The following is a 27,826-nucleotide window of genomic DNA, read 5'->3' on the forward strand; positions in this document are numbered from 1 at the left end:
CTTTCTTAGTTTGGTTCTGCCTCTACAACAATTTTCTGTCAGAAGTGCTGAAACTGAAGGCTCTAAACAGTGCAACTAGGAGAACAGCCATTTCTGAAGAAAATCAAGGGCCACTCCAGCTTTATTTGTTTATTGTTATTTTTTATTTTGGGGGGTACATAATAGATATATATATTTATGGGGTACATGAGATGTTTTGATGCAGGCGTGCAACGTGAAATAAGCATATCATGAAAAATGGGGTATCCATCACCTCAAGCATTTATCCATTGAGTTGCAAACAATCCAATTACACTCTTTAAGTTATTTAAAAATGTACAGTTATTATTGACTATAGTCACCCTGTTATGCTATGAAATCATAGGTTTTATTCATTCATTTTTTTTTTTTTTTTTTTTTTTGAGACAGAGTCTTGCTCTGTCACCCAGGCTGGAGTGCAGTGGCGCAATCTCAGTTCACTGTAAGCTCTGCCTCCCAGGTTCACGCCATTCTCCTGCCTCAGCCTCCCTAGTAGCTAGGACTACAGGCGCCCACCACCACCCCCGGCTAATTTTTTTGTGTTTTTAGTAGAGACAGAGTTTCACCGTGTTAGCCAGGATGGTCTCGAACTCTTGACCTCGTGATCCACTCGCCTCGGCCTCCCAAAGTGCTGGGATTACAGGCGTGAGCCACTGCGCCCGGCCTTATTCATTCTTTCTAGCTATTTTTTGTACCCATCACTTCAGCTTTCAGTGCTATTAAAAATAGCATCATACGGGAACTTTTGGAATCTTCAAAACCTTACAAGGAAAAGGGTCCTTACAAAGCGTGTAACTCAATTGCCTCACTCCACAGGTCAGGAAAGTGAGATCCAGAGAGAGGAAGGGTCTCTTTGTAAAATCACACAATATGAAAATCAGGCTCTTCTAGGGCAGTGCAGTGGAAAGAACCATCATTTACAGACAGATCAAATCTCAAAGTTTTGTCACTGAATGTGTAACCTTAGCCAGGTTGCTAGGATTAAACAAAGTTATACCTGTAAAGGTCATGACAGTGTTACCTTGTAGTAAGTTTCAATAAATGGTCACTATCATTATAATTTCCTGGAAGCTTTAGCAAACACACGTTTGCATATATATGTCATAAACCAAGAGATGAACACTGGAAAGTGAAAAGTCAAGGCCAGTGAACTGGATGCTTAGATCAGCAGGCTGCTTTGCTATGACCTTCCATGTGAACCCCACCTGGCAGGGATAAGGAACAAAATACAGGATTCATTTGACTTCCAAGAACGAAAGGAAATAAGCATCACCACAACAGATTAGTGTGCACGGCCTGAGAAGTTCACACTAGTGTATTGCTTTACCTATTTAATCCTGAATCTGACTGTGTCAATTTTAATGTTTCTAATTAGTGTACCTTGAGACCTGAGGATATCTCTCTCCAGTCCACTTCTTGGGGAACAATCTAGAAGTGGGGGGATATTCCTTGTGCTTCCTCTGCCATTTGCCACTGCTCATTAAGACATCTGCCTTTACTTAAATATAGAAAAAATATGACACGCTTCTTAACAGGGCATAATTACTGATAACACTGCAGAATATGCAACTTAATAATAAATGCAGTCATTGGCAAAGTGCAAATTACAATTTCATGGAACGATAACTGGACAGAGTCAAGAAATGTCCTTTCCATGCCTGATTTTGCCAATAACAAGCTCCACTCTTTTAGACAGTCACTTAATCCTTTTGAACCTGTTTCCTTATTTGTTAAAATATAAATAAATTTGCCCTCTCTGTGCTACATAGCTCACAAGGTTGCTGTGATGACGATAACCTAACATTTACTGAGTCCTATGACTAGGTATCAGGCACTGATTCAATACTTTATTTACATAATCTCATTTATTTCTTTTTGTTTTCTTTTGAGATGAGGTCTCGCTCTGTCACTGAGGTTGGAGTGCAGTGGTGCAATTACAGCTCACTGCAGCCTCTACTTCCCCAGCTCAAGGGATCCTCCCATCTCAACCTCCCAGGTGGTTGGGACTGCAACTAGGTAATTCTGACCTCAGGCAATATACCTTTCCAGTGTTCATCTCTTGGTTTATGACATATATGAGCCTCCCAAAGTGCTGGGATTACAGGCATGAGCCACTGCAGCCCGTCAGGATTCTTTTTAATAAGAACTAAAGTGTCTCTAATTTATTTATTTAAAATAATTTTTATAATTCTCTTTTATTTCTTATTTTTGATGCAGGGCCTTCTTCTCTCATCCAGGCTGGAGTGTCGTGCAGGAAGACAGCCTGTTGCAACCTCTGCCTGCCTCTTGGGTTCAAGTGATCCTCTCACCTCAGCCTCCCAAGTAACTGGGGGGCTCGTGCTACCACGCCTGGCTAATTTTTGAATTTTTTTTTTTTTTTTTGGAGAGACAGGGTTTTGCCATGTTGCCCAGGCTGGTCGTGAACTCCTGGGCTCAAGCATTCCACCCACCTTGGCCTCCCAAAGTGCTGGAATTACAGGTGTGAGCCACTGTGCCCAGCTAATTTTTGCAATTCTCTTAAATCTTTTCAGAAGCCACCGTGAGGAATGATAAGACTTTACTCTGTGCCGGTGATTAATATTACTTTTGTTTTGTTTTTTTTTTTCATTCCACTTGTTCAGCTGTGCCTACTTCTGAGGCCTCACAGAAAATATAAAAGCTATAAAATTTGAACAAGACTTCTTTCCTAATTCAGCAGGATTCCTGAAGTAATCTATAGAAAGAACATATTTCCACTGACCCCTGAAAGTAAAAAAATTAAACCCTACATTTTAAGCAAAAAAATAAAGGATTTAAAATATGTATGACACTAATTAATTGTACATTTTTAACAGCAGGCATGTGTCTATTATAAAAGGTATTTTATGTTATCTCAAAATTAAACACAAGAGGCCTCTCCGTCACAAATGAAAACCCCCATCATCTCAGTGAGTGCTCTCCAGAGAGCTTTGACAGAAACAATCTCAAGTGACTCTGTCGAATGTGGGAGATGGCAACGCAGAATGGGAACCATGGAGTAATTAATTCATTTTTTTTTCCTTCCATTCAAAGACGACTTACTTAAATACCATGATTCATTCCACAAACATCTGTGCATAGCCCTGTAAGAGGTATAAGGAAAGTGAGACATGGTTCCCTCTTCTCCACACTGGAGGAATGTTCAATCCCGTTTGGGATAAAAGAAAGCCTAGTTGAAAAACAAGACAATAACTCTTACTTAAGCTGGCTCTGTACGAAGCAGAGTACCAGGTGCTTTCAGCTGTATCATCTTGTTGAATCCTCACCCTAATTCAGTGAAGAAGGCCTGACTACCCAACCCTATCAGATGAGAAAACTGAGGTTCAGGAAGATTAGCAAAGTTGCCCAAATCATACAGATGATAAATGCTCAAATTCAAGTTCAAATTCAGGTTTACCAGACCAATACCATTGTATTTGTTTTTCTTGCCACACCACACTACTCTAAAGTGAAAAACCATAGTCAATGGTCAGCAATTTGGTATTAAGGGGAGAGAGCTAAACTAAGACCTGAATCTTGACCCTTAGAGATTTCATGGAAGCTACTAAATGCCAGTCTAGAGCAGGGCCAGGACTAATGTGAGGCAAGCCAGGCACCTAGGACACAAAATTTAAGGAGGCACACACCCAGGCTCGTACAAAAGCCCCAACTGGCTGGGCATGTTGGTTCATGCCTGTAAACCCAGCACTCTGAGACACCAAGGCGGGAGGATCACTTGAGGCCAGGAGTCCAAGACCAGCCTGGGCAACATAGCGAGACTGTCTCTACAAAAAAAAAAAAAAAAAAAAAAAGTTTTTAAACAGTTGGGCATGGTGCCACGGGCCTGCAGTGAGCTGTGATCATGTCACAGCAGCCTGGGTGAAAGAGTGAAATCATGTGTCTACAATAAATAAATAAATAAATAAATAAATAAAAATCATGCTAATCAAAACCCAAGCAAATAACTGGCCTGGTCTCTGACCACTAGAAGATCACGGAGTGTCTTGACACATTCAATCCCTAAGTTCTGTTCTCTTCTAACAGTTAAAGCATAGAAAACTTTACTACATTAATAAGAAGATAATTTATTTAATCCAGGGTTACATTTGTATAGCCTTAAGAGCAGGTACTTCCCTAAATTTTGTGTGCCCTAGGTGCCCGGCTTATCCCAGCCCTGGTCTGGAAATTCAGCCCCTTCCTTCTACAATCTTAGAGTTTTAGAGCTGGGTTGGAGATTACAAATCACTGCCAGCCAATGGTAATGGTGGTGATGATGATGATTGATGGTGATGATGATGGTGGTGATGATGATGATGATGATGATGATGATGATGATGATGAATGGCATTATTTGAGTGCTTACTCACTTCAGATTTTGGCACATGCATCACCTCCCAAAGAGGCATTTCCTGAACATTCTATTTAAAACATCAACTCCCATCACTCTCTAGACCCATATCCTGCTTTGTCTTCCCAGCAATTATTACTTCCAGACACTCACTAATTCTCTTTATTCATTTGTTTGTGTTTATTGTTCCCATCTTCCCCTAGAATGTAAATGCGATGGGTATAAAAACTTTGTTAAGTCCACAGCTGTACCCCCAAGGTCTTGAAGAGTATCTGGCCTATAGTAGACCTTCAATAAAAATGTGTCGATTAATAAATGACCTTGCTTACTTACGTCCATGTGACCCTTGAGCCTGTGCTCTTATTCATCAAGATCTAACAAAAATCAACTGGCGCAATTCAAGGCTTCTGTACAAGGATTCTGCCCCGGGGGATTTCTTCTCAAGCATTAGGATCCCTTTGTTTCCTTAATTTTAAAACAAGGAAACACCCAGGCTCTATTTTACATCAGCATCCTGAGAAATAGTTCTGCTGCATATGCTGTCCCCTTCCAAAGCTGCAGTTAAAGCTTCAGTTTTCTTTGACAGCAGTTTTGGGACTCCCACAAACTCCTTCACGGATGACCACAACATCACACATTGATACCTCTTTCCAAAAAGAAAACCAAGTGCTACAGCACACAAGATCAGACTCACCAAAATACTCGCACAGCTCTCAGTCTGGACAACCTCCAGGCTACTGATTGCTAACTCCTACCACTAAACTTCACCTTGAGAAGGTGACAGGTTTCCTCTAGCTCCTGCAGAATTCTCTCTGAAAGCAGGCACCATCATAAGCAACAGACAAGAGGAACCGTCTCACCCTTGCATACTGGTAAGATGACGCCCTTTATTATAGGAATCCAAGGGTAGGAAGAGTCAAGGGACTTGATTGCCAAGGAAAAGGACCTTCTTCCAGTTGCTAAGGAAATCAGATATGGCAATGTCATACTCTTTGGCAAAATGCTTTTAAGAACTCCATTCTGACATCCATTTGAACACAGCAACAAAGAAGTTAATGCTCAAAAGCAAAAAGCAAACACACCAATTTATCCAGTATCGAAAATATGATGAGAAGCCATCAAATGGAAGCATCCATTCTCAACAAGAAATACATGCTGAATACAGGAGCATAAGAAGCATTTTTGTTTTGTTTTGTTTTGTTTTGGTGAGACAGTGTCGCTCTGTCGCCCAGGCTGGAGTGCAGTAACATGATCATGGCTCACTGCAGCCTCGACCTCCTGGGCTCAAGCAATCCTCCTACCTCAGCCTGTGAGTCGCTGGGACTACATGCGCATGTCACCATGCCTGGCTAAATTTATTTTTTGTAGAGACGGAGGTCTCACCATGTTGCATAGGCTGGTCTTGAACTCCTAGCCTCAAGCAATCCTCACATTTCAGTCTCTCAAAGTGCTAGGATTACAGATGTGGGCCACCACATCTGGCCCGTAAGAAGCATTTTGGTAGCAACTTTTTTGTCATTGTTCTTCAGAAATACATACTTTGAATAGTCATCCTAGTGGCTCTACTCCGTCTATCCTTTCTAAACTGGCCACCTATCTCTGTTTAACTTTATTCAAGGGAATGACGACTCTCAGGGACCTGTCCATGGTTATTATGTTATTTTGTTTAAACGAATTTACAGTTTTGTTAAAATATTCTTTGTTTTGTGAACAAATTAATTATCCTTAACTGTATTTTAAAAAGATTCTAAGTGATTTTATTAGCACAACCCTAAACAGGAAAATCACAAACCAACCCTATTGAATTGCACTATTGTTTAGTTATTCAAGGGATTTATACAGTGATTTATAAAGATGAGATAGATAAGCATTTTACTTTCAAAGGAAGTAAAGCCTTCCCAGCCTATAACTCTATTTTGATGTTTCTAGAACATATGTCTACAGGCTAAGACTCAGTGCTATCATTACTGAATTTTTTTCTCATATTATTACTTTACATATATTGAAAGGTTTTATTTTGTAGCCCACCATACAAACATATTTTTTTTTCTTGCAGGCTAGATAATTTCACCAAAATGGTAAAGAATTAATATTTATAAAATGAAATTATATCTAATGATACTAAACCAATGGGGTTAGCAAATTTCAAAATTTTTATTTTTAAAACACAAAGACGTACAAACCAAATTATGGTCTAAAGGGCAGAGCAAAATTATCTAGAGATGGATTGAGTTCTGTGAACAATTAGAAACAATACTGAAAGCTGCTCATTTATGTCCCTCCTCTGTCATCACCTCGTCTGGGTCTTTCAATGATGGGCTGAGAAATATAGAGAAAAAAAAAAAAACAAAGCAGGGTTTTCAATATGGTTTTTCTTTTGGAAACAATAAAAACATTAAACTTTATGTATATAAGTGTCTGTGTACCGAATGGTAGTCCTTTCATGAAACTCCAGCTTGGGTTTTGTCTGAGTGGGGAAGTGGGGAGGGAGTCTGTGAATACCCCCAGAGTCATTTAAAATATATAGTATTAGCTAATTGATGACAGGACTAAAAACAATAGTAAGTAGGCAGCCTGGCTGTGAGCCAGGAACAAGGCTTTATGGTGAAAGCGAGTTTACATTAGAGGCCTGTTTTTCCCCTTTCCTTATATGAAATGAACAGCTGTAATTGAAAAGCAAGGAGCTCTATGGTTTATAGAAATAGGTGTTGTGAAGAGCCTTGGCCGTCTAATTTTCTTCCTATTGCAGGGCAGGCTTCCATTGTCTGTTTTTTAGAGCTAATTTCTTTTCTGATCAAAAGGCCCACGTCGTTGAAAAGGTAGTAATGACTATTCATTTGGCTGAAGCCTCCATTCTCCAGACTGCAAGCTTTATTTAGAAATGGCTATTTCTTTCTAAAAGGAAAAGCTCATTTATGTCCTCTATAATGTCAATTAAAGTAGAATATATTTTAATTATTTATCCTGAGGAGAAACCTTTTAGGAACTTAATTTAGTATGCCTATGTTATGCAGACACTACAATATGTGAATGTGGAATGATATCTAGACACATGGGTTTTATTTTATTTTACCACTAATGAATAGTTTATTTGCAACTAATTAACAAGTTAAATCGGCACAATTAGTGTCGGATTTCTTTAATAATATAACTCATAAAGGGATAGCCATTGGAACTAGAAAATAAGGTTGGTTGTTGGCTTTGTAAAGAAACCATTCCACAAAAGGGACAGTTTTTTCCCATTAGAAAGGGTTATTGGGACGTTCTTCCCGTTGCTTTTTCAAATGAAAGCTGAGCTGTGCTGCGGGAGGAAATATGCTCAGAAACAAGGGGAGATGGTGTTAATTACACAAACATCACATTAGCAAAGCCCCGACGTCCTAACTCGGGGATGCTTTTCGGAGAAATGGAATTGGGATGACGGCGGCCTAGACGCCAAAACTCCAGCACGGCCAGACCTCTCGACAGATCTCGTTTTCTCGCGCCGTCTGGCCGCCAACCCGCTGGGAAACGGGTCTGCCTGAGGATAGGCATCCTCCATACCTGGCAAGCAGCAAACGGCACGCTAGCTGTTCCTGGGCCGCGTCCCCACTCTGTCGCGAGCAGCGGCCCCAGAGCCTCCCTTTTAGGCCACTCAGACGGCAACGCCGGGACGCTGGACCGCCAGGGCTCCAGGCACGCGGGCGCTTCCGCGTCAGCCTCTCCGCTAGCTGGACTCTACGCTGCCGTGGGAAAGCGAGCGCACACAGGGGAATGAGCGTGGCCCCTGCGGGTCGTGGCGGAGCGACCCCGCTCACTCCAGGTCCTTGTCCAAGATGCTGCGCTTCTCGCGAGGCCCGATTTCTCCATAGATCGACTAGCGGGATGGGGTAGCATGAGGCGAAAATTTCTTTCTCTCCGAATCCGGACTCCTCTTGAGACTTTCCCAAGCCATTGCCACTATCTGATACGGAATGGGAAAGTGCAGGGTCTCCGTCCCGTACTTGGTGCACAACTCAGCACATAGTAGGTGGATGACAAAGGTTAGTGAAATGGAAAAAAATGAGGGCCGAGAAGGGATGAAAAGAGAACATAGAAATTCTGCGCACCAAATTCCACGGCTTTCCACTCTCTTAAAAGAAAATGATAAATAAAAAGAAAAGCAGAGAAATAAAAGGGAGGGGAAAAGGAACTGCTGAGTGCTGCCTTCGAATTTAAAATTTTCTCCAGGAAGCTCTACCCAACCCCAACCCTGCCGTCCTGCGCCCCCTGTGGTTGGGGCGATAGCTTTGCTTGGCCATACTGGAAGTGCCTGGAGGTCCACTGATTTTCCAGGCACCCTTTCCCAAGAAGCGCTGCCTTGCCTGGTGGACACGAGTGGAATTGTGGAGACGTGGAAAAACTCAAACAGCATTGCATACCGATAACGATTTTAAGATTGCTTTATTGGCCCCGGCTTCCTGCAGGTCACCTCGCCTCTGTACAGGTGAGCGCTGTGCCTCTGCAGCCACAGAAGGAACTGGAAAGGGCAAAAGGCCCAGTGGGAGGGCAGGCCTAGCCGTAGGGGGCCGAGTTCCTGGAGTTGCTCCGCAGGGGTGGGGGTTTGGCAGTCTGCTGAGCTGAGCGCGTGAGGAGAGTTGTGGGTTTAGGCAAAGACGGGTGTGGGAGGGGGGTGAGAGGCAAAGAGGCTGACAGCGGTGGCTCAGCAAAGCCCGCTGGAAATGGGACCCCAGTGCGTGGGCAGAGCCTTCCTTCCTCCGGGAAAATGGCAACGTTCGGGTGGTGAGGTCAGCTAGTGAAAGCAGAAGGCAAAGGTTGTCAAATTCCTTGTAGTTGCTGCGCACATAGAGAAAAGAGAGCTAGTGATTAACACCTGAATGCTCTGTGGGTGGAAGGAAACTGAGCGCCAACGTGTGGGCCGAGGGGACTCCCAGTGTATTTTCCAAGAACAGCTCAGCTAACCAAGTGAATAGAATGCGGAAACTTTTAAAAAAGTATCCCCGCAGCCTCCCAAAAAAGAGCAACACCAAACTACGATAGAATACAGTTGCACAGCCCGCAGGAGACTTTATGGTACCTCGAGGACCTTGTTGTCCCACACCTCGCAGCTCCTAGCAACCTTTCTTTAGAGACCATCAACTAAGTTATTACAATCATGCACCCACCAGCCTAGGGTCTTCAGCTCCTTCTGTGACCTGTCAGAAAGAGTTCTTTCGCTGGAGACAGTGTTACCGGCTGGCGGATTGGGGGTGGGGTTCCTACTGAATGCTTCAGGAACTGAAAGGTGCTGTCTCTACCACCCTGTTGAAATGATGGTGACCTTTCCGACCTTCTTTTTTTTTTTTTTTTTTTTTTTACAAGGGATGGTTCTACAATAGACCTAAGCCTATGATTTTTTTTTTTTTTTATCAAGACTCTCAATCAGTGGCCTAAATACACAATCTTGGCTAGAAGCCAGAGTAAACAGACAAGGGGTGTTCTCAAGGGAAAAAACAGAAATGACTGCTTTAAGAAACGCAAACTGTTGCGAGTTTGTTTTTGGTTTTGTTTGTCTGTTGAAAATCAAAGCGTCTCCGAGAGTCTCCAGGAGAAGTTGTTCTCACTTCCTAAAAGCCAGACCCTGAGCTGGGCTTGGCTACACTTGAGAAACCTGAAAGGCGAACGCTAGGCCACAGTCGGAGGGCAACCTTTGCTGACCCTATTGTCAGGCCTCAGCCGGCCCAGGAGAGCCCAAATACCGCCCACCCCACCCCACTCTCCAACTCTCCATCCCCCAAACGGCACAGACACACACACATCCGTCCCAAACCACCTAGCACGCAGAGGACACCTCTTCTTTCTTCTTCTTTTTTTTTTTTTTTTTTTTTGAGACGGAGTCTCTCGATCTTGTCGCCCAGGCTGGAGTGCAGTGGCGCAATCTCGGCTCACTGCAACCTCCGCCTCCCGGGTTCAAGGGATTCTCCTGCCTCAGCCTCCTGAGTAGCTGGGATTACAGGCGCTCGCCACCACGACAGGCTAATTTTTGTACTTTTAGTAGAGACGGGGTTTCGCCATGTAGGCCAGTCTGGTCTCGAGCTCCTGACCTCAGGTAATCCTCTCGCCTCGGTCTCCCAAAGTGCTGGGATTGCAGGCGTGAGCCACCGCGCCCGGTCGAGGGCACCTCTTCTAATAAGTTGGGTCCCAATCACGCCAGGGACCTCGAAAAAGGTCCCCTATGAGCAGTTACTGAAGAGCAATCGAGGCAGACACCTCCGCGCAGTCGTGGGACAGCTCCTTTCCTGCTCTTTCTACCAGTAGCTCTAAGGCACAATTGCTGAGTGTTCTTTGCAGATATAAGGCACTTGGGACACACCTGATGTCGGCCAAACCTAGAAACAGGAAGAAGGCAGAGCAGGGTGCCCTATGTACCCAAAGCCCACTGGCCCAGTCACGCTAGACTCTTGGTCCCGGAGTTTTGCTATAACCCGCCCTCTAAGCATAGGCATCACATCTGCTCCGCCGCAAAGCCGCTTGGTCTCTTTCGAAGGTTGGGGCGACCTCCAAGCCCCGGAGGGCGAAACGACAAGAGGCTACGCTGGGTGAAGTTTCCAACAGAAGCCAACAAACGGCGCTATTGTCGCGCCCTGGGTTCTGGGAGCCCCAGGGCTGGATCCAGTCGGAGGGAGCGGGAGCTCTCTAGGGAGGGCGGGGGAATGGGGAGGGGGCCTTGGTAGGGTTCCCAGCCCCAGATCCGGAGCTCTGTGAGCGGCCCAAGGGCACTTGGAGGCAGGAGAGGGCAAGAGAGCTGCTGAGCGCGCTCTCTTCTCCTGAAGAGGTTGAAGGATCGGTCCTGGTTCCCGCTGCGTTCCTCTGCTTTCCTCGCTGGGTGCAGGGTGCGCGTTGGAGACACTGGAGTTGGGGCTCCGCCAGCTGCCTTGCCTTCCCGCAGCCCCGGCCGGAACCGAGGCCTCCTGCACTGTGGTACCTGTCGCAACAACCTCTCCCGATCCTCAGCGAAGGTTGCGCCGCTGGGCTGGTGCCTAAGCCTGCGCTGCAGGTGGGCTAAGAACTGATTTATTTCCAGCCTTCCCTCATCTCCCCACGCCCGCAATGGTAACCTTGCTTGTCTATTGAAATAATAGTTTGTATTTAGAAAGCGTCCTCCCAAGAGTTTCCAAGGAAATCTGGCGTGGCTCTTACTTGAGAATGTGCAGATCACCCCAGAACCACCAGATACGGAGATTTTATGTATCTACCCCCCCGAGAGGGAGCTGGCCTCAGCGAGAAGTCGGGAGAATTGGGAGAGTGTGCCTGGTCCTGGCAAAAGACTGCTGTAAATCTGGCAGGAGGATGTAGGGCAAAAATGAGCTCACGTAAGCCTCGTGCTAAGTGTGATCAAATGTCAGACAGCTGGGAGCAGTGACTAGTTTCCCCTGTTAATTTGCTGAGGGGAGGGTATCGGCCCAGCACCGTATCCCCTGCCTTGGGAAATATGCAGCTCAGGCGCTGTCACCGCAACGTTTACTTGGGTCCTAAAACTTGGAAAGAAACCTGACATCTGTCAAGCTACTGGACGCCAGGCCGCGCGTCGGTTGGGTAGTTTCCTAAAACTCGCTTCACTTAGCAACAGCCTCCGGGGCCCAGAAAAGCCCAGAGAGGGCATGCGGGGAAGACGGCAGGAGGGCAGGGATATTGCACATCGGCTTCTGTAGGAGAGGATGGATTTGCCTAAGAAAGTTTGACCTTGTCGGCCACTTCGCCAAGAAAACAGGTGCAGGTAGGGATTGCCTAATCATTATGTTTTCTGAGACGCACTTTGCAGCCCATGTTCGCTAAGCGCGCGCGCGGGCGCGCGCGCACACACACACAAACTATATCCACATACAGAAACCTTCCAGAGAGTTTACTTAAATTTAAAACCCTAAATCCGTATGCCCATCCAGTTGATCGCAGCCCTTGGCTGCGGAATACTCAGATCAGGTGGAACACAAACTTAAGGGGCAAGTTTCCAGATCCCACACTTCCGGGAGATGATGCCGGCTCAGAGCTGGGATTCTTTTGCCTGCGGTCCGCCTGGCCGAGAGGGGGCTGGCCTGCTCTGCGCCTCCACTTCCCCCCGATCCCACTAACAAGCCGAGGAGGCGTACGTTTTAATTCGTGGGGGAGAGAAAGGCGGATGAGCCCAGCATGCAGAAGTCCGGGGATCGCGTGGTCTCATTAACGCTAAGAAGCTAGAAACCTGGGACTCCCCCGCGTACCCCCAACCACTTAAGATTATGCTTTCCGTTTAGTTCCCCACCTTTCCACGCGACTGGGGATGGTGGGGGAGCGAGACCCCACACCGTATGGACACCTTATTTTAGTTTCTGCCAAATCTGCCGGGATGGCTTCTCATTCCCACTCGCTACCTCGGGCTGCTCGGAGAGTTTCAAACGCTGTGCCACTCGCTTCAGCTGGCGGTGGCGATTATCGGAGTTTCCTCTCCCCGCAGCCAGAGTTCCCGCGCCGCTTGTCTTTGGCAGATAACCCAACAAGCAAGTGAATGTCCCGCTCCGAATCTCAGGAAGTCTCTAAAACAATAAAAGAGATGGACGGAATCCGTTAGCAGAGCCTGCTCCCGGGGGAGGCGGCGCGGCTGCGCGCCCAGAGTAGCGCTCAGCGGTCCCGGCAGGTGCGGGGGCAGTGGAGGGGGCCCGGCGGTTCGCCCGGAGAACGGCCTCGGCTCCGCTCCGGCCAACGTCCCCCCCCCCCCCAAGAAACTTTTCTTTCACTCTGAGAGGCTCCGTGTTGCCATGAAAACGGATTTTCCGAGGGGCCCGACCCTCCCCCTCAGGGGCATCGGACTGGAAAAACCGAAATGGCCAGAGAGCAGAGACAAAAAGGGGCCGCTAAGCGGGGGCCAGGAGCGAGAGAGCGGAGGCCAGTTCACCCCCTACGTCCCACACATACTCTCCACACCACCTTGTGCGAGCGCCTCCGCCAGGCTCAGGAGACGGGCGACTGACTGCTTGCCCGCCCTCCCGCAAACCCCCAAGAGCCTCACAGCCGAGTGCACCCTGCAGTCCTGAAGCCTGTCTCCCATGCCGGGGCCCCTGACCCACGCTCCGTCCTGGACGCACTGGCCCTCCTAGAGAAAGGTCTGGACAACCAGCGGCCAGTTTCAGGGAGAGCTTCTTGGAGACGCAGCCAGGAGCACTTCCAATGAGCCTGGAGTCCCTAAGCCGGCCTGGGTAGCTGGTGGTGCCCTGTGTTCCTAGCGCTGGCAGCAGAAGCGGCCAGAAAACCTCCGTGCAGACAACGGGAAGCTTTGCAGGCTGGCCAGGGGATGGGGCGCCGGTCGGCCTTGACAGGGTTGCAAAGTTGTTTTCTAAATTCCGAAGGCGCCCCTCTGCCCCCTCCCCCCAATCTGCTCGCGTGCCCCCTCCCCCCGCCCCCGTCACCTCCTCAGGTTTCGTTCTTTCAAACTTTTTGAAACCGTAATTGGTGGCCTCTGAGTGGGTCTCGTGGACTCCCGCCTCCTAAGTAACTCTTACCACGTCACTAGGCCAAAGAGGGGAGTGGGGTGAACGAAAGGGCTCCCCGAACTTTTTTTTTTCCAGCCAGGCCGAACGGGGGCTCGGTAATGATTGGCCAGGGCGCATCACTGCGAACCTGTCAATCACGGGTCCTCCGGGTGGCGAGGGGCGGACCAAACGCCAACCCCGGGGGATCCGAGCAGGTATATAAGGGGCCCGGCTAGAGCCCAGCCAGACTGTGAATGCGACCTGCTCGAGACAACGCATCAGGTGCGAGAAGCCCGCGGGTTCCTGCTGACTTGGCGCGGAGCATTTTGATAAGCCTACCCTTCCCGCCGGACTCGCTGGCCCACAGGCCCCCAAGCTCCGCTCCGACGGAATCCCAGGGCCTTTTCACCGTGGCCGCTCCAGCCCCGGGAGCGCCTTCTCCTCCCGCCACGCTGGCGCACCTTCTTCCCGCCCCGGCAATGTACAGCCTTCTGGAGACTGAACTCAAGAACCCCGTAGGGACACCCACACAAGCGGCGGGCACCGGCGGCCCCGCAGCCCCGGGAGGCGCAGGCAAGAGTAGTGCGAACGCAGCCGGCGGGGCGAACGCAGGCGGCGGCAGCAGCGGTGGTTCGAGCGGCGGTGGCGGGGGCACAGACCAGGACCGTGTGAAGAGGCCCATGAACGCCTTCATGGTATGGTCCCGCGGGCAGCGGCGCAAAATGGCCCTGGAGAACCCCAAGATGCACAATTCTGAGATCAGCAAGCGCTTGGGCGCCGACTGGAAACTACTGACCGACGCCGAGAAGCGACCATTCATCGACGAGGCCAAGAGACTTCGCGCCGTGCACATGAAGGAGTATCCGGACTACAAGTACCGACCGCGCCGCAAGACCAAGACGCTGCTCAAGAAAGATAAGTACTCCCTGCCCAGTGGCCTGCTGCCCCCCGGTGCCGCCGCCGCCGCCGCCGCCGCTGCGGCCGCAGCCGCTGCCGCTAGCAGTCCGGTGGGCGTGGGCCAGCGCCTGGACACGTACACGCACGTGAACGGCTGGGCCAACGGCGCGTACTCGCTGGTGCAGGAGCAGCTGGGCTACGCGCAGCCCCCGAGCATGAGCAGCCCGCCGCCCCCGCCAGCGCTGCCGCCGATGCACCGCTACGACATGGCCGGCCTGCAGTACAGCCCCATGATGCCGCCCGGCGCTCAGAGCTACATGAACGTCGCTGCCGCGGCCGCCGCCGCCTCGGGCTACGGGGGCATGGCGCCCTCAGCCACAGCCGCCGCGGCCGCCGCCTACGGGCAGCAGCCCGCCACCGCCGCTGCCGCAGCTGCGGCCGCAGCCGCCATGAGCCTGGGCCCCATGGGCTCGGTAGTGAAGTCTGAGCCCAGCTCGCCGCCGCCCGCCATCGCATCGCACTCTCAGCGCGCGTGCCTCGGCGACCTGCGCGACATGATCAGCATGTACCTGCCACCCGGCGGGGACGCGGCCGACGCCGCCTCTCCGCTGCCCGGCGGTCGCCTGCACGGCGTGCACCAGCACTACCAGGGCGCCGGGACTGCAGTCAACGGAACGGTGCCGCTGACCCACATCTGAGCACCGGCTTGCGCTCGTCCACCCTTGTTCCCCACCCCCACCCCCACCTCCCGCCCCGCACCCCCAAGCTGGGACGCCTTGTTTAGCTTTGCTTGCCTGGGACTGTTGCCTTGTACCGATGACGGGGAGGACTGAAAGTTTTGCTGTAGCTGTCAGGTTTTGTACAAAAGCAAAAATAAGTCAGGAGCAGCGAAAATGGGACTTCTAGAGAGCTCTCTTGTCCCACGCCGCTGCTCCTTCTTTCACCTTTGTAGACTGGGAATTGCTGTGTTATTTGCAAAGAAAAAACAGCCCCCCCACCCCCACTCCTCCTCCTGAGTTCCTGGGTTATTCTGTTACATTTGAAAATGTTGTCTTGTTAGTTTGCAGTTAGCCAAGGAGTGAATGGGAGAAACATAGTATCGGGTGAGGCTAGTTGGAGAACTGCAACGCCTACGCCCCCAGTCGTGTCGCGTCTGTTTTTCTCGTGGTTTTTTGGGGGCGCTGACCGCTCCAAGCGGCGTGGCAGCTAAAGCCAATGTTAATTTATAGCCAGGTGTGCGTGTGTCTCCCGCCTAGCCGCCCCTGGCCGCGGGACAGCTTCTGTCCAGTCATGTTGAGTTGGTGATTTCTGCCGTGATCTGTTTGATATTTCGTCGCGCTAATGTGTTCAGATTTCGTTTGGGTAGTGGGGAGGGGCTACTTTGTTTCAGGTTTTTCAAGCTTTTACTCTTACTTCCTAAATGAGAGATCAATAAATTTTATAACCAACATGATGGAGTCCTGATAATTTTGCGGCCCTGAAACTTTTTTGCGGGTTGGGGAGGGGACCAACGCTCGGTTTTACAACTGAGATCCCATCCTAGGGACGGGGTGGGACCTGGGGGGAGGCAGGCATAATCTGAAATGGTTTCCTTTTAACTACTGGCGATCCACCATACACTAGCTTCCAATAGTCTCAACTGAAACTCGGAGCAGAAAGCGGCTTGTCTTCTAGGAGCGTCTCCCGAGAGCGGGCACACGGTAGCTAAGGCGCAGAGCCCGCCGCCGCGCACTTGTTGATCGCAGTGAGCGTCTGCTGAAAGTGTCTGCTGCCGCAGCCACGCGAGGCGGGGCTGGAAAGGCGCGGCCGCTGAAACCGACCAAAAACGGGGCACTTTTACCTTTGTGCACTGGGGCGGGAAGACATTTGAGCCTAGCTGAAATATTTACAAAACGAAAACCCTTCGGAAATCTCGATGATCCTATTAAAAATAAATGGTTACAGGGATCCCCAGCAGGAAACAAATACATTTCAACCCTGGTAGCTGAACCGCCGAGTCAACATTCAGCGCTGGAAGATTTGGTATTAAAAAGTACTCCTTAGATTTTCAAAGATCTCCGAAACTCCTCCCAGGCGTTTTGTTTTTAACGTGTCAACTCAGTACACCTATTTGTTTTCCAGAGAAGGCTCCTTTTCATCCAGAGTCTCGAGCCCGCTTTCTACTCCTTCCCCCTCCCCACTTTCCTCCAGTTCCTGACCCTTGGCCATTCCACTGTGCCCCCCGAAGGGCCTTTAGTTTCGCGCCCAGCCACACGGCCCCAGTGTATCTGTTTGGGGCCCAGGAAGAAAACAAATAGAACCAGTGTTTTTTTACCCCCTCCTCAGCTGTTTGAGGTGATTTCCTTAATCCCTTTAATCCTGTTACCTCGCTATCCCAGAATAACTAAACTCAGCCTTTCCAATAAGCTTGGCCTGGTGCACTGTTTTTATCCTCATCCACTACTGACCACAGGTTTCTTTGCTTGAGGTCTGCTGGGACCCTAGGCGACAGAGTCTCCCGTAAATTGGTCCGAATTCCACATTTCCAGCCGGCTTCCTTTGTGCGAGCCAGTCATTCACCTGCGGGCCGGGGAGGGCCCGGGGGGTGGGGTGGGGAGGGGGCTTTCTGAGGCTTCGGGGGTCGTGCCCGCTTTTTACACATCACTGAGGATCCTGGAGACTAAACCCACTCCGCCTCTCCAAGAAAGGTTGGGTCTCCCTGGGAAGGCAGCACCAGCCCCCTAAGACATTTCCACTGCCACCCCTCACCCCCCTCACTCCATCCCCTACCGTGCAGCATGGGGTGGGAGGGGGCCGGCGTTGATTTACAGACCCATACGCTTTGCCCTCCACCCAGTCCTCCTCCTGGTCCTGCGGCGCGTCCAGGCTCGAGCTCGGGCTGGGGCCCCTGTTCCGGTTCAATCTCTGCCTCGGTACCACTCCCCCTTCTCCCAATCCCGGGAACACAGACCTCGCGCCCCTCCTGGCTGGTTGGTGCTTCAACCCTTGCTGCTGTGATCGGAGCAAACCCGCAAGCTGCCTGATCAGTGAGTCTGATATCCCCTTGCCCCTCAACCCGGGTGCTCCAAAAACCCAGGGGCGAGAGGAAACTCTTTTGTCCTATCTATCCCCCCATCATATTTTTCACCGTGTTTGGCCTTCAATAAAATACCTGTCCGTAGGTTACTCTGCGTTTCCAATTGCTAGCAATTGTGGACTCAAATTTGGTCTGAAATGACTCCAGGAAAGGGAGGATAAAAACAAGCAATTCGCCCCCACTGTGGGAGGCGGTGCCAACAGGGGAATAAACTCTGACACTGCTTCTTTCGAAGAGTCCATTGTGCTGCTGCCTTCTTAGAAGTGCCAGGGTCACCCTTTCAGCGTGCCTCACATACTGCTCACTCTCTCTCTAAACATCCATGGCTTTGTGCTTCACTTTGTCTGATTTCCAAATTGCCTTTAAGAGAAAAGATTTCATCAATCAGCACATTAGGAGGATTTAAATACAGATGAAAGATTTTTTTTTTCTACCCTTCAGCAATAGGGAAGAGAACTGAACTGAACTAGAATGAAACTTTCATCTTCTAGGCCAGAGTTTTCAAACTGGGGCCCCTCCCCCACTCCTCCCCACTCACGTCTATCAGGGGAACTGTACCTTAATCAGTTTTATACATTGGGGTTCTGATAAGGTTTAATTTATAACAAGCGTTCTGCTGCTTAAACAGCAACAATAATGAAATCTGGTCAAACTCTAATTCCTCCTCCCTCCTCTTCCTTGTTTTACACAGGAGGAAACTGGCCCCAAAAGGGGAAATGACGGTGCTCAAGGTTGTGTAGCTGGTTCTACCGCGGCGCAGTGGAACCACACTCCCAGGGCTGGCAGGATACTCTCTCCTCTGCCGGCCACAAAACCAAGAGAGAAACCAGTGAAATCACAGCCCCAGCTGCCCCTCAAAGCCATAATCCAGCGGGGCGGGCCTCTAGAGAGAGGTCATTCCTGACACAGAGACACCTACTAGCCACCTCTTGGTGAATGAAAGTGATGTGGGAAGCATCAAGTCCTTACCGAGGAAAATGACTAGTCCATTTTGTGGCTTCTATGACAGGCGCAGAGCTACTTTTTGGTGGGAATTACCCTAGGAAGAGTTCTGCTTTCCTATCTTCTGACTATACAACTTCCTTCATTAATCCCCCTTCTAGAAATCTAGGAGGAGGTGAAGGTGGGGGCTGAAGAGGCGCATCCAAAATGCAGCCAAAGATTTATAGCAAAGATGTTCATCACAGCCCTTCTTATGCAAAAAAGTTCCAAACAGACCAAATGTCCAACAGATGGAGAAAGGTTAAGTAAAATGTTTTAAAAAGGCTACTTTGCAGATATGAAAATCATTTACGGAGAAATTTTTAATGACACAGGAAAAAGCTTAAAGCACAAAACGTAAACAGCAAGATACACAGAACTATATTCAGTGTATATGACCTTGACTGTTTAAAAATAAGTATATTTGACTGGAGAGACATGCAAAAATGCAGGGTAGTGTTATAAATACTGGTTAGTCGTCCTTCTTGTACTTTCCAACTTTCTCTAATAAGATTGCATTCCTGTTATCAGTAGAAAAGGCAGGTTTAAAATATATTCTCTCCCTATCACAAATACAAAATTGTGTCTCCTTGTGTAAGAGAAAAAGTTCAAGCCTTTCCTTCAGCTATTTTGGGGCGAGGAGGGGGCAGGGAGCCCCAGGAGCAGTAATCCTCTAGCTTTTCTCCAGGTTGGGGCCTGCAGTTAACACAAGCAGGACAAGCACACCAGAGCAACCCCCTGCCAATTCCCCTCCTCAGTAAGCAGGAGCAGGATCAGATTAGTGAGCAGCTCCGTCATTCTTCAGACCCACTCACTGGAGAAAAAGACCTCCTTGGGCGCCAAGCTGAACAGCCTGGGCTGCGGGGAGCTGGGGCCACTGAGGAACCAGAAGGCGCTTAAATGCAGGGGCCCGATCAACCCTCACTGCCCTCTTGAGAAGGGGGCAGAGAGCTAGCCCACGGGTGGGTTCCCAGGTCAGGCAGAGGAGAGGTTAGGTGAGCACCAACCAGCTGAGTGGAATACATACAACATGCTGTGTCTCTCCTTTCCATCGTCACCATCCTCATCCACACCACCAGTGTCATTTCTTGTTGGACCTCGGCCATGGCCTTCTTCTACCTGTTCTCACTACTTCTACTTGGCCTGCTTCAACCCATTTTCCCTAGAACATTCACTCCACTTGCCCAACATAAATCCTTTCATTGTTACTTTTTAAAGAACTTTCTGGTGGCTTCCTATTGATTGCACTTTAAAAAATATCCCAACTCTCAAAAGCATTGCCTGATCCAGCTCTTGCCTACCTCTCTGGGTTCAACTCCTTGGACCTCTTACTCTTCCTTCACTCAACCTCAGCCTGGATTCCTTTTGAGAAATGTTTGTTGAATAAACAGATTATGGATTGTGTTAGTTTCACATGTTAACACATTTTAAAGTCTAGTAATTGTCTTAAATAAAGATTATTATGCACAGTACATATTTTACTTTTTGCATCTGTAGGATTCCCCGCAAATCCACACACCAAGCACAGATTTCCTAACAATTACATCTATTGGCAAAAATGCATGGTTTCTTGCCTCAGGGCTTTTGAACTTGCTATTTCCTCTACCTAGAATGTTCTTTTCCAAGCTTGTTTCTCAAATAGTCCAGTGTCCTTCTGAACATTCCAGCTCACGCACCACTTTTTTTTTTTTTTCTTATAGAGATGAGGCCTCACTATGTTGTCCAGGGTGGTCTTGAACTCCTGGGCTCAAGCAATCCTCCTGCCTCAGCTTCCCAAAGTGCTGAAATTACAGGTGTGAACCTCCACACTCAGCCACTTTTTCTTTTCTTATTTTTGGAGAGACAGGGTCTTGCTATGTGGCCCAGGTTGGTCTCCAACTCTTGGCCATAAACAATCCTCCAACCTCAGCCTTCCAAAATTCTGAGATTACAGGCATGAGGCATGATGCCTATCCCTAGCACCACTTCTTTTAGAAAGGTTTTCATGGTGCCCTTCTCCAGAATAGGACAGATCTCCTTGTTATAAGCTGTCATAGCTCTGGGTGCCTTTCCAGGCACTGATTCCAGTGATTATTTTAATTAATTGTATGATTCTGCCTCTTGTCTGCTTTCTAGTCTGTGAGTTCCATGAAGGCAAAGATCATGTCTACTCTTCACCAATACTCAGCACAATGCCTGTTTTATAGGAGGCTCTCAGAATATTAATGAGTGTTTATTGCATGTTTAGGAATGGGTGCCCTGGGGACTTGAAGCCGATAGGATCAGTGAAAATCAAGATTGAATTTATAATTTTTTGTCTCCATCTCTTACCAGCTGTGGGCTCTTGAGGACATCACTTACTCTGAGCCTCGATTTGTTGAAATGTCAAGTGGGCACAACAATGTGTCCAGTTTGTGGTTAAGGATTCAATAAAAAACAGTGCTTTGGCCAGGCATGGTGGCTCATGCCTGTGATCCCCGCACTTTGAGAGGCCGAGGCGGGCGGATCACGAAGTCAGGAGATTGAGACCATCCTGGCTAACATGGTGAAACCCCGTCTCTACTGAAAATACAAAAATTAGCCGGGCGTGGTCCTGTAGTCCCAGCTACTTGGGAGGCTGAGGCAGGGAATGGTGTGAACCTGGGAGGTGGAGCTTGCAGTGAGCCAAGATGGCACCACTGCACTCCAGCCCGGGTGACAGAGCGAGACTCCATCTCAAAAAAAAAAATAAAATAAAATAAAATAAAATAAATTAAAAATAAATTAAAAATTAAAAACCCCACAAAAAACAACAACCAAAATACCAGTGCTTTGAGGGCTAAGCACAGTGCCTGGCGCACATTGTGCAGTATGCGTTAGTTATTATTCTCTTTGTAAATTTGAAAAAAAAAAAACTTTTTTAAGGGACAGGATCTCGCTACGTTGCCAGGCTAGAGTGCAGTGACTATTTACAGATTCCATCATAGTACACTGCAGCCTCAAACTCCTGGGCTCAAGCAATCCTCCTGCCTCAGCCTCCTGAGTAGCTGGGACCACAGGCACATGCCACCACATTTGGCTTATGTAAGCTATTATGATCACTTTCTCAATAGCCTCTGTTGACCTTTCAGAAAAGAGGGAGTGTTCTCTGATCAGATTGTGTACTTCCCACCATGTGATGCTTCTCATTGCTGAGGCTAGTTCTTGATATAAAAGAAGGCACAATCAGTCTTCACCATTAATAATGAAAAGAAAGCCATATGACACCAAAAGCATAAACAGACACACAAAAATAAATAAATTGAACTTCATAAAAATTAAAAATGTTTTGCTTCAAAGAACACCATCAAGAAAGTGAAAAGACAACCTGCAGAATTGAAAAAAATATATGCAAATCATATATCTGATCAGGGGTTTATATCTAGACTATATAAAACCTCTTGAAACTAAATAATACAAACACAACTCAATTAAAAATGGGCAGAGGACTTGAGTAGACATTTTTTTCCCAAGGAAAATGTACAGATGGACAATAAGCCTATGAAAAGATGCCAAACATCATTAGTCATCAGGGAAATGCATATCAAAGCCAGAATGAGATACCACTCACAAATAACATGGTTATTATAATAACAATTTAAAAGTAGACAGTAACAAGTGTTGCCAAAGATGTGGAAAAATTGGAATCTTTATTCAGTGCTAGTGAGAGTGCAAAACTCTTTGAAACAAGTCCAGCAGTACCTTAAAAGGTTCAGCATTGATTTACCATATGACCCAGCAATTCCACTCTAAGGAATATCCGAGAAAAATGAAAACATATTTTCACGCAAAAATCTGGAAACTAATGTTAGTAACAGCATTATTCATAACAGTCCAAAGTAGAAACAACCTAAATGTCGATTACGTGATTAATAGGTGCGTAAAATTCAATATATCCATACAATGAATAGTATTCTGCAATGAAAAGAAATCGAGTACTAGTATATACAGGGGCTAGTATACACACACATATTTCGTTGTTCTGTCTGCTGAGAGGACCTGGAAGCAAAGCCATCCCAGTTACAGTGAATACACCCAGTGCCCAGATCTTAGTTTATAATATTATTCTTCAATAAAAGGAACCAGGGATCTTTGGGAAAATGACTGATTCTAGGACTGGGGCCAGAAATATACAAAATAAGCCTGTTGCATCTTGCAGTGATGGAAAGTAAGGGAAGGAAAAAGAGAGAGACAGAGAGAGAGAGAGAGAGAGAGAGAGACAAACAGGGAGAGGGAGAGAGAAGACAAATAAACTACAATGATGCTCTGTGTCAAAGGAACATGGTAGCCGATTAAAATAGCTCCCAGTGACCAAACTGGAACAATTTGAGAAACAAAATGAATAAAGCAGTATCGGATTATAACCTAAAGTATTAAAAATGCATGTATCCACACTGATATAAATAAACAAGACAATAAATAAATGAGAGGAGAGGAAGAGACAAATCTGTGCAGAAGAAGTCCAAGTAATTTATGTAGATAGTCTGGATCAGGGTAGTGGAGCACAACTCCCTAGGCCTTAAGTGTGGGCTACTCACAGTGAGTACCTTCCAAAGAGTACTGTATGGAAAAGAGGCAAAAAGGATAACTGCAGTGGGGAAACCCAACAAACCCTATCAAATCCAGATTATCAAGGTCAACATCAACAGTCATAAATATGTTGATAGTATGTAGCCTTGATATGATGTGATGAGAATGGCACTTTACCTCTGCAGTCTTCCTCCCCAAAACAATTATCCCAGTCTAATCATGAGAAAAGCGTCAGACAAATTCTAGTTGAGGGACATTCTACAAAACACCTGACCAGCAATCCTCAAAACTGTCAAGGTCATCAAAAACAACAAAAGGCTAGGAAACAGCCACGAGTAGCCTAAGCAGACTTGACTACTATCGTAATGTAAATGTATTATGGTATTCTGATAGGATCCTGGAAAAGAAAAAGGACTTTAGGGAAAACCTGAGGAAATCTGAATAAAGTATGGAGTTATATAGTAATAACATATCAGTATTGGTTCATTAATTATAACATATGTACCATACTAATGTAAGACGTTAATTATAAGGGAAATGGGATATGGCGTTATATGGGAACTCTCTGTACAATCTTCCCAATTTTTCTGTAATTCCAAAACTGTTCTGAAAAGTAAAGTTTATTCTTTATTTTTTTGAGACAGGGTCTCCTTTTGTCACTCGGGGTGGAGTGCAGTGGCACGATCTTGGCTCACTGTAACCTCCACCTCCGGGGTTCAAATGATTCTCCTGTCTCAGCCTCCCCGGTAGCTGGGACTACAGGCATGCACCACCACGCCCAGCTGATTTTAGTATTTTTAGTAGATATGGGTTTTTGCCATGTTGGCCAGGCTGGTGTCAAATTCCTGGCCTCAAGTGATCTGCCCACCTTGGTCTCCCAAAGTGCTAGGATTACAGGTGTGAGTCACTGTGCGTGGCTTAATTTTATTTTTTGAGACTGAGTCTTACTCTGTCTCCCAGGCTGGAGTGTAGTGGCTCCGTCACTGCTCACTGCAGCCTCAATCTCCCAACCTCCTGGGCTCAGGTGCTTCTCCTGCCTGAGCCTCCCAAGTAGCTGAGACTACAGGTATGTTCCACCACATCTAGCTAATGTTTTTTATTTATTCTTCATAGAGATGAGGTCTCACTATGTTGCCCAGGCTGGTCTTGAACTCCTGGGCTCAAGCAATCTTTCCACCTCGGCCTTCAACGTGCTGGGATTACAGGTGTGAGCCACCATGCCCAGTCAAGTTGTTTTTTGAAAAATAAATGCTGAACATCGATGAACCTTGAAAACATTAACAAGTGAAAGAAGCCAACTGTAAAAGATTACATATTGTATGATTCAATTTGTATGAATATCCAGAATCGGCACATCTATAGAAACAGAAATTAGATTAGTGGTTGCCTATGGCTGGAGGGGTTGGGAGGAAATAGAGAGTTACTGCTAATGTGTATAGGGTTTCAGAGAGTTACTGCTAATGTGTATAGGGTTTCTTTTTTGCATGGTGAAAATGTTCTAAAATTGATTGGGATGATGGTTGCACCACTGTAAATATTCTAAAACCCATTGAATTTTAAATTTTACATGGATGAATTTTATGGTATTAAATTCTATTCAATAAAGTGGCTATTTGAATTTAAAAAAACACCTGGGGCTCTGGTGGCTGATACTAGGAGAGGTGTTTGAGAGAAACCTGTCCAGCGCTAGGGACTATTGTACTAACCAGCTGCTACCTCAATCCAAATGCATTCTGCTAACCTAGTCTGTTAGAACAGGAAAAGTCCTCAGAAATCATCTAATCCAGCACTCTCACTTTACAAACAGGGAAACTGAGGCCCGGAGAGACACAGGCATAACAAGGTCACATAGCTTGTTAATGCCAGAGTCAGCGAACTAGATCTTGGGTATTCTCCCTCCCTGTTCAATGATTTTTACAACTACCCTCAACCCGCCTTTAATAAGGCTGAATGCGTTCTTTTCAGCTCCACCAGAAACACTTTCTCAGTTTGAGGATGTATAGAAAAGGACAAAACATTCCCAAAAGAAAAACAAAGTAATCTTTTTAGTTACTAAAAGTCTAGAATTTCAAATTGGGTTTTTGTGGTAGCAACTCTCCTCAAAAATTTTAAAAGTGAGAACTTCTGTATTAAATAAAATTTTCATTGACAAAAGGGTCCTATTTAAAGAAGTAATTAAGAGCTTGTTTCTTTTTAAAGTATGTATTCTCTATGAAAATGTCAATCAAATGTAACTGAAGTTTAAATTACCATGTTTATTTTACTCTTACATTTTATTAACTGATGACAAATATGCTTTTATATGTGGATCTTGGCAATCCCCGATGAGCAAAAATAAAAAATGTATAATACTTATTAAACAGTATTCAAAACATTTAATGAACTTCAGTTTTTATCTAAACATGAAACCTTCAAGGACTTTTGAAATATGTTAAAAAGCTTTGCTAATGCCCATGATTTATTTACTCTATAAACACTTTTGAGGCAACCTATGTGTCAGGAAGTGTGCAACGATCTGGGAACAAAAGGAAGTCATGTGGCTCACAATGTAGGTTTGGAGAGAGAAGGTCAACAGGCCTCATTCTTGAGACAAAATGAAATGGGAGCCATTTCATGGTAGAGCCAGGGTTCATGAGAGAGTCAAAGAAGGGGCTTCCTGGAGAAGAGAATATTTAAGCTGAGCCTTATAATATACATAGAAATTTCACAGGAAAAGAAGGGGTGGTGGGTATTCCGGGCTGATAGAACAGCATGCAAAACACACAGCCATCTATCTTGGAGTCGGGGAACTTTATGTGGTTAAAGAACATGGCTTTGGAGGGAGCAGATAGAGTGACGTCACGGGAAATGAGGCTGGAGAGGTAGAAAAGGTCACATTCGTGGGCCTTGAATGTCATGCTAAGGGGTTGTGACTTGATTCTGTACTCAGTGGAAACCATGAAATGATTTTGGTCAGTGCTTTATAAAGATCAAGCTGACTATGGTGTGAAGGACAAATTGGACAAGGAAGAGGCTAGAGGCAGAGAGAATAGCCAAGAGGCTGTTTGATTTTGGTTAAGGCAAGAAAGCAATCTCTAACTGAGTCCAGTAGCAATGAGCATGGGAAGTGGTAAGATCAAGAGGTAGGTAAGCAGGGTGAGTCTCTTCTTCACCCTGGCTGGGGGTGACTAGAGACAGAGGTAGCATGAACAGAGATAGCACAAGAAAAGGAGTTTAAGTTCTTAACTTTTTTTTTTTTTTGAGACAGAGTCTCACTCTGTCACTCAGGCAATCTCGGCTCACTGCAACCTCCGACGCCCGGGTTCAAGAAATTCTCCCTCAGCCTCCCGAGTAGCTGGGATTACAGGTGCCCACCACCTTGCCCAGATAATTTTTGTATTTTTAGTAGAGACGGGGTTTCACCATGTTGGCCAGGCTGTTCTCGAACCCCTGACCTCGTAATCTGCCCGCCTCGGCCTCCCAAAGTGCTGGGATTACAGGCATGAACCACCGCGCCTGGCCAGTTCTTAAACTTTTAAAGTGAAAAGAATGGATTTTGATATGTGACTTTAGTTTGGTACTATATGTTTCCATGTATAATCACATTAATAATTACATCACTTTTGTTCAAATGAACCATTGCCCCATCAAATTTAATGTGGTTTTGTAAGTTAATAAAAACATATTCCATCTACTAGCATTGCTCAATAGAAAATGATTCTATTTGTTGCTTTATTAATTGTGCAATTGAAATACCATTATTTGCAAGTAGATAGTTCCAAACATTCAGAATTGGTCTGTGCATTCTTTTCTGAGAAGACCTCTAAGGTGCTTTCTAACTTTAAGATTCTTCTATGAGAGTCTATGTGCAGGAACAGGATATCTGTAATGTCAAAAGCTCCAAGCAGCTCAGCAAAATTGGAATAGTAACAAACTTCTGTGCTCACACCCTGGGTAGGATAATGTTGTCAACACTTCCAGCAGAGCTGATAGAGCTGTCTTTCAGTCTGTCTGCAGGCTCTGTTTACATTCTGCAGGTTAGCTAGAAACACACTCACCACTACCAACCCCTGATAAAGATCTCTGGGTCAACTTGACATCTTCTAGACTCTTCATGTACTGTGTTTCTTCTAACAAGCGCTCCTGCTATGCCACATTATATAATTTCTTTGGGAAGAATAAATTAGGCTGAGTGTGTAAACAACATATGAACTCTAGAGATGTTGCTAATAATTACAAGCAGCAGAAATCAACAGCAGATTTATGCAGCACCCTTAAAAAGGGAACTTGTCCAATTTGGAGAAGGCTCAGGTTAATCTGAAAGGTGAAGAGACTCACTCATATTTGGAGTCTTTAGTGAGGTAAAATGAAAACCCAAATATGGCTGCAAAGATAAGGAAATTTTTTTTTAGGATGCGATGTAGTTGCTTAGGAGAAGATATACATACATAGTACACACAAAAACACATACGATAACACTAGTTTGATGAAACGTTGAGGATCTCCAGGACTTCAGTGTTGCACTTCCTAAGCCACATCTAC

The 27,826-nt window shown here is 46.6% G+C and overlaps 1 protein-coding gene across 1 annotated transcript; it reads left to right on the top strand.

Annotated features, from left to right (window-relative positions):
• Window positions 1-14,028: 14,028 nt before the first annotated feature.
• Window positions 14,029-16,171, top strand: SOX3 (SRY-box transcription factor 3). The gene has a single exon (XM_021933127.2). The coding sequence runs from the start codon at window positions 14,079-14,081 to the stop codon at window positions 15,417-15,419; it is 1,341 nt and encodes a 446-aa protein (XP_021788819.2). The 5' UTR covers window positions 14,029-14,078; the 3' UTR covers window positions 15,420-16,171.
• The last annotated feature ends 11,655 nt before the right edge of the window (window positions 16,172-27,826 follow it).

This window comes from Papio anubis, chromosome X, assembly GCF_008728515.1.
Source record: "Papio anubis isolate 15944 chromosome X, Panubis1.0, whole genome shotgun sequence".
NCBI lineage: Eukaryota > Metazoa > Chordata > Mammalia > Primates > Cercopithecidae > Papio > Papio anubis.

What these genes read in the sequence shown, in the direction of transcription:
- SOX3 (XM_021933127.2), top strand. Translation starts at nt 14,079, where the DNA reads ATGCGACCTGCTCGAGACAACGCATCAGGTGCGAGAAGCCCGCGGGTT.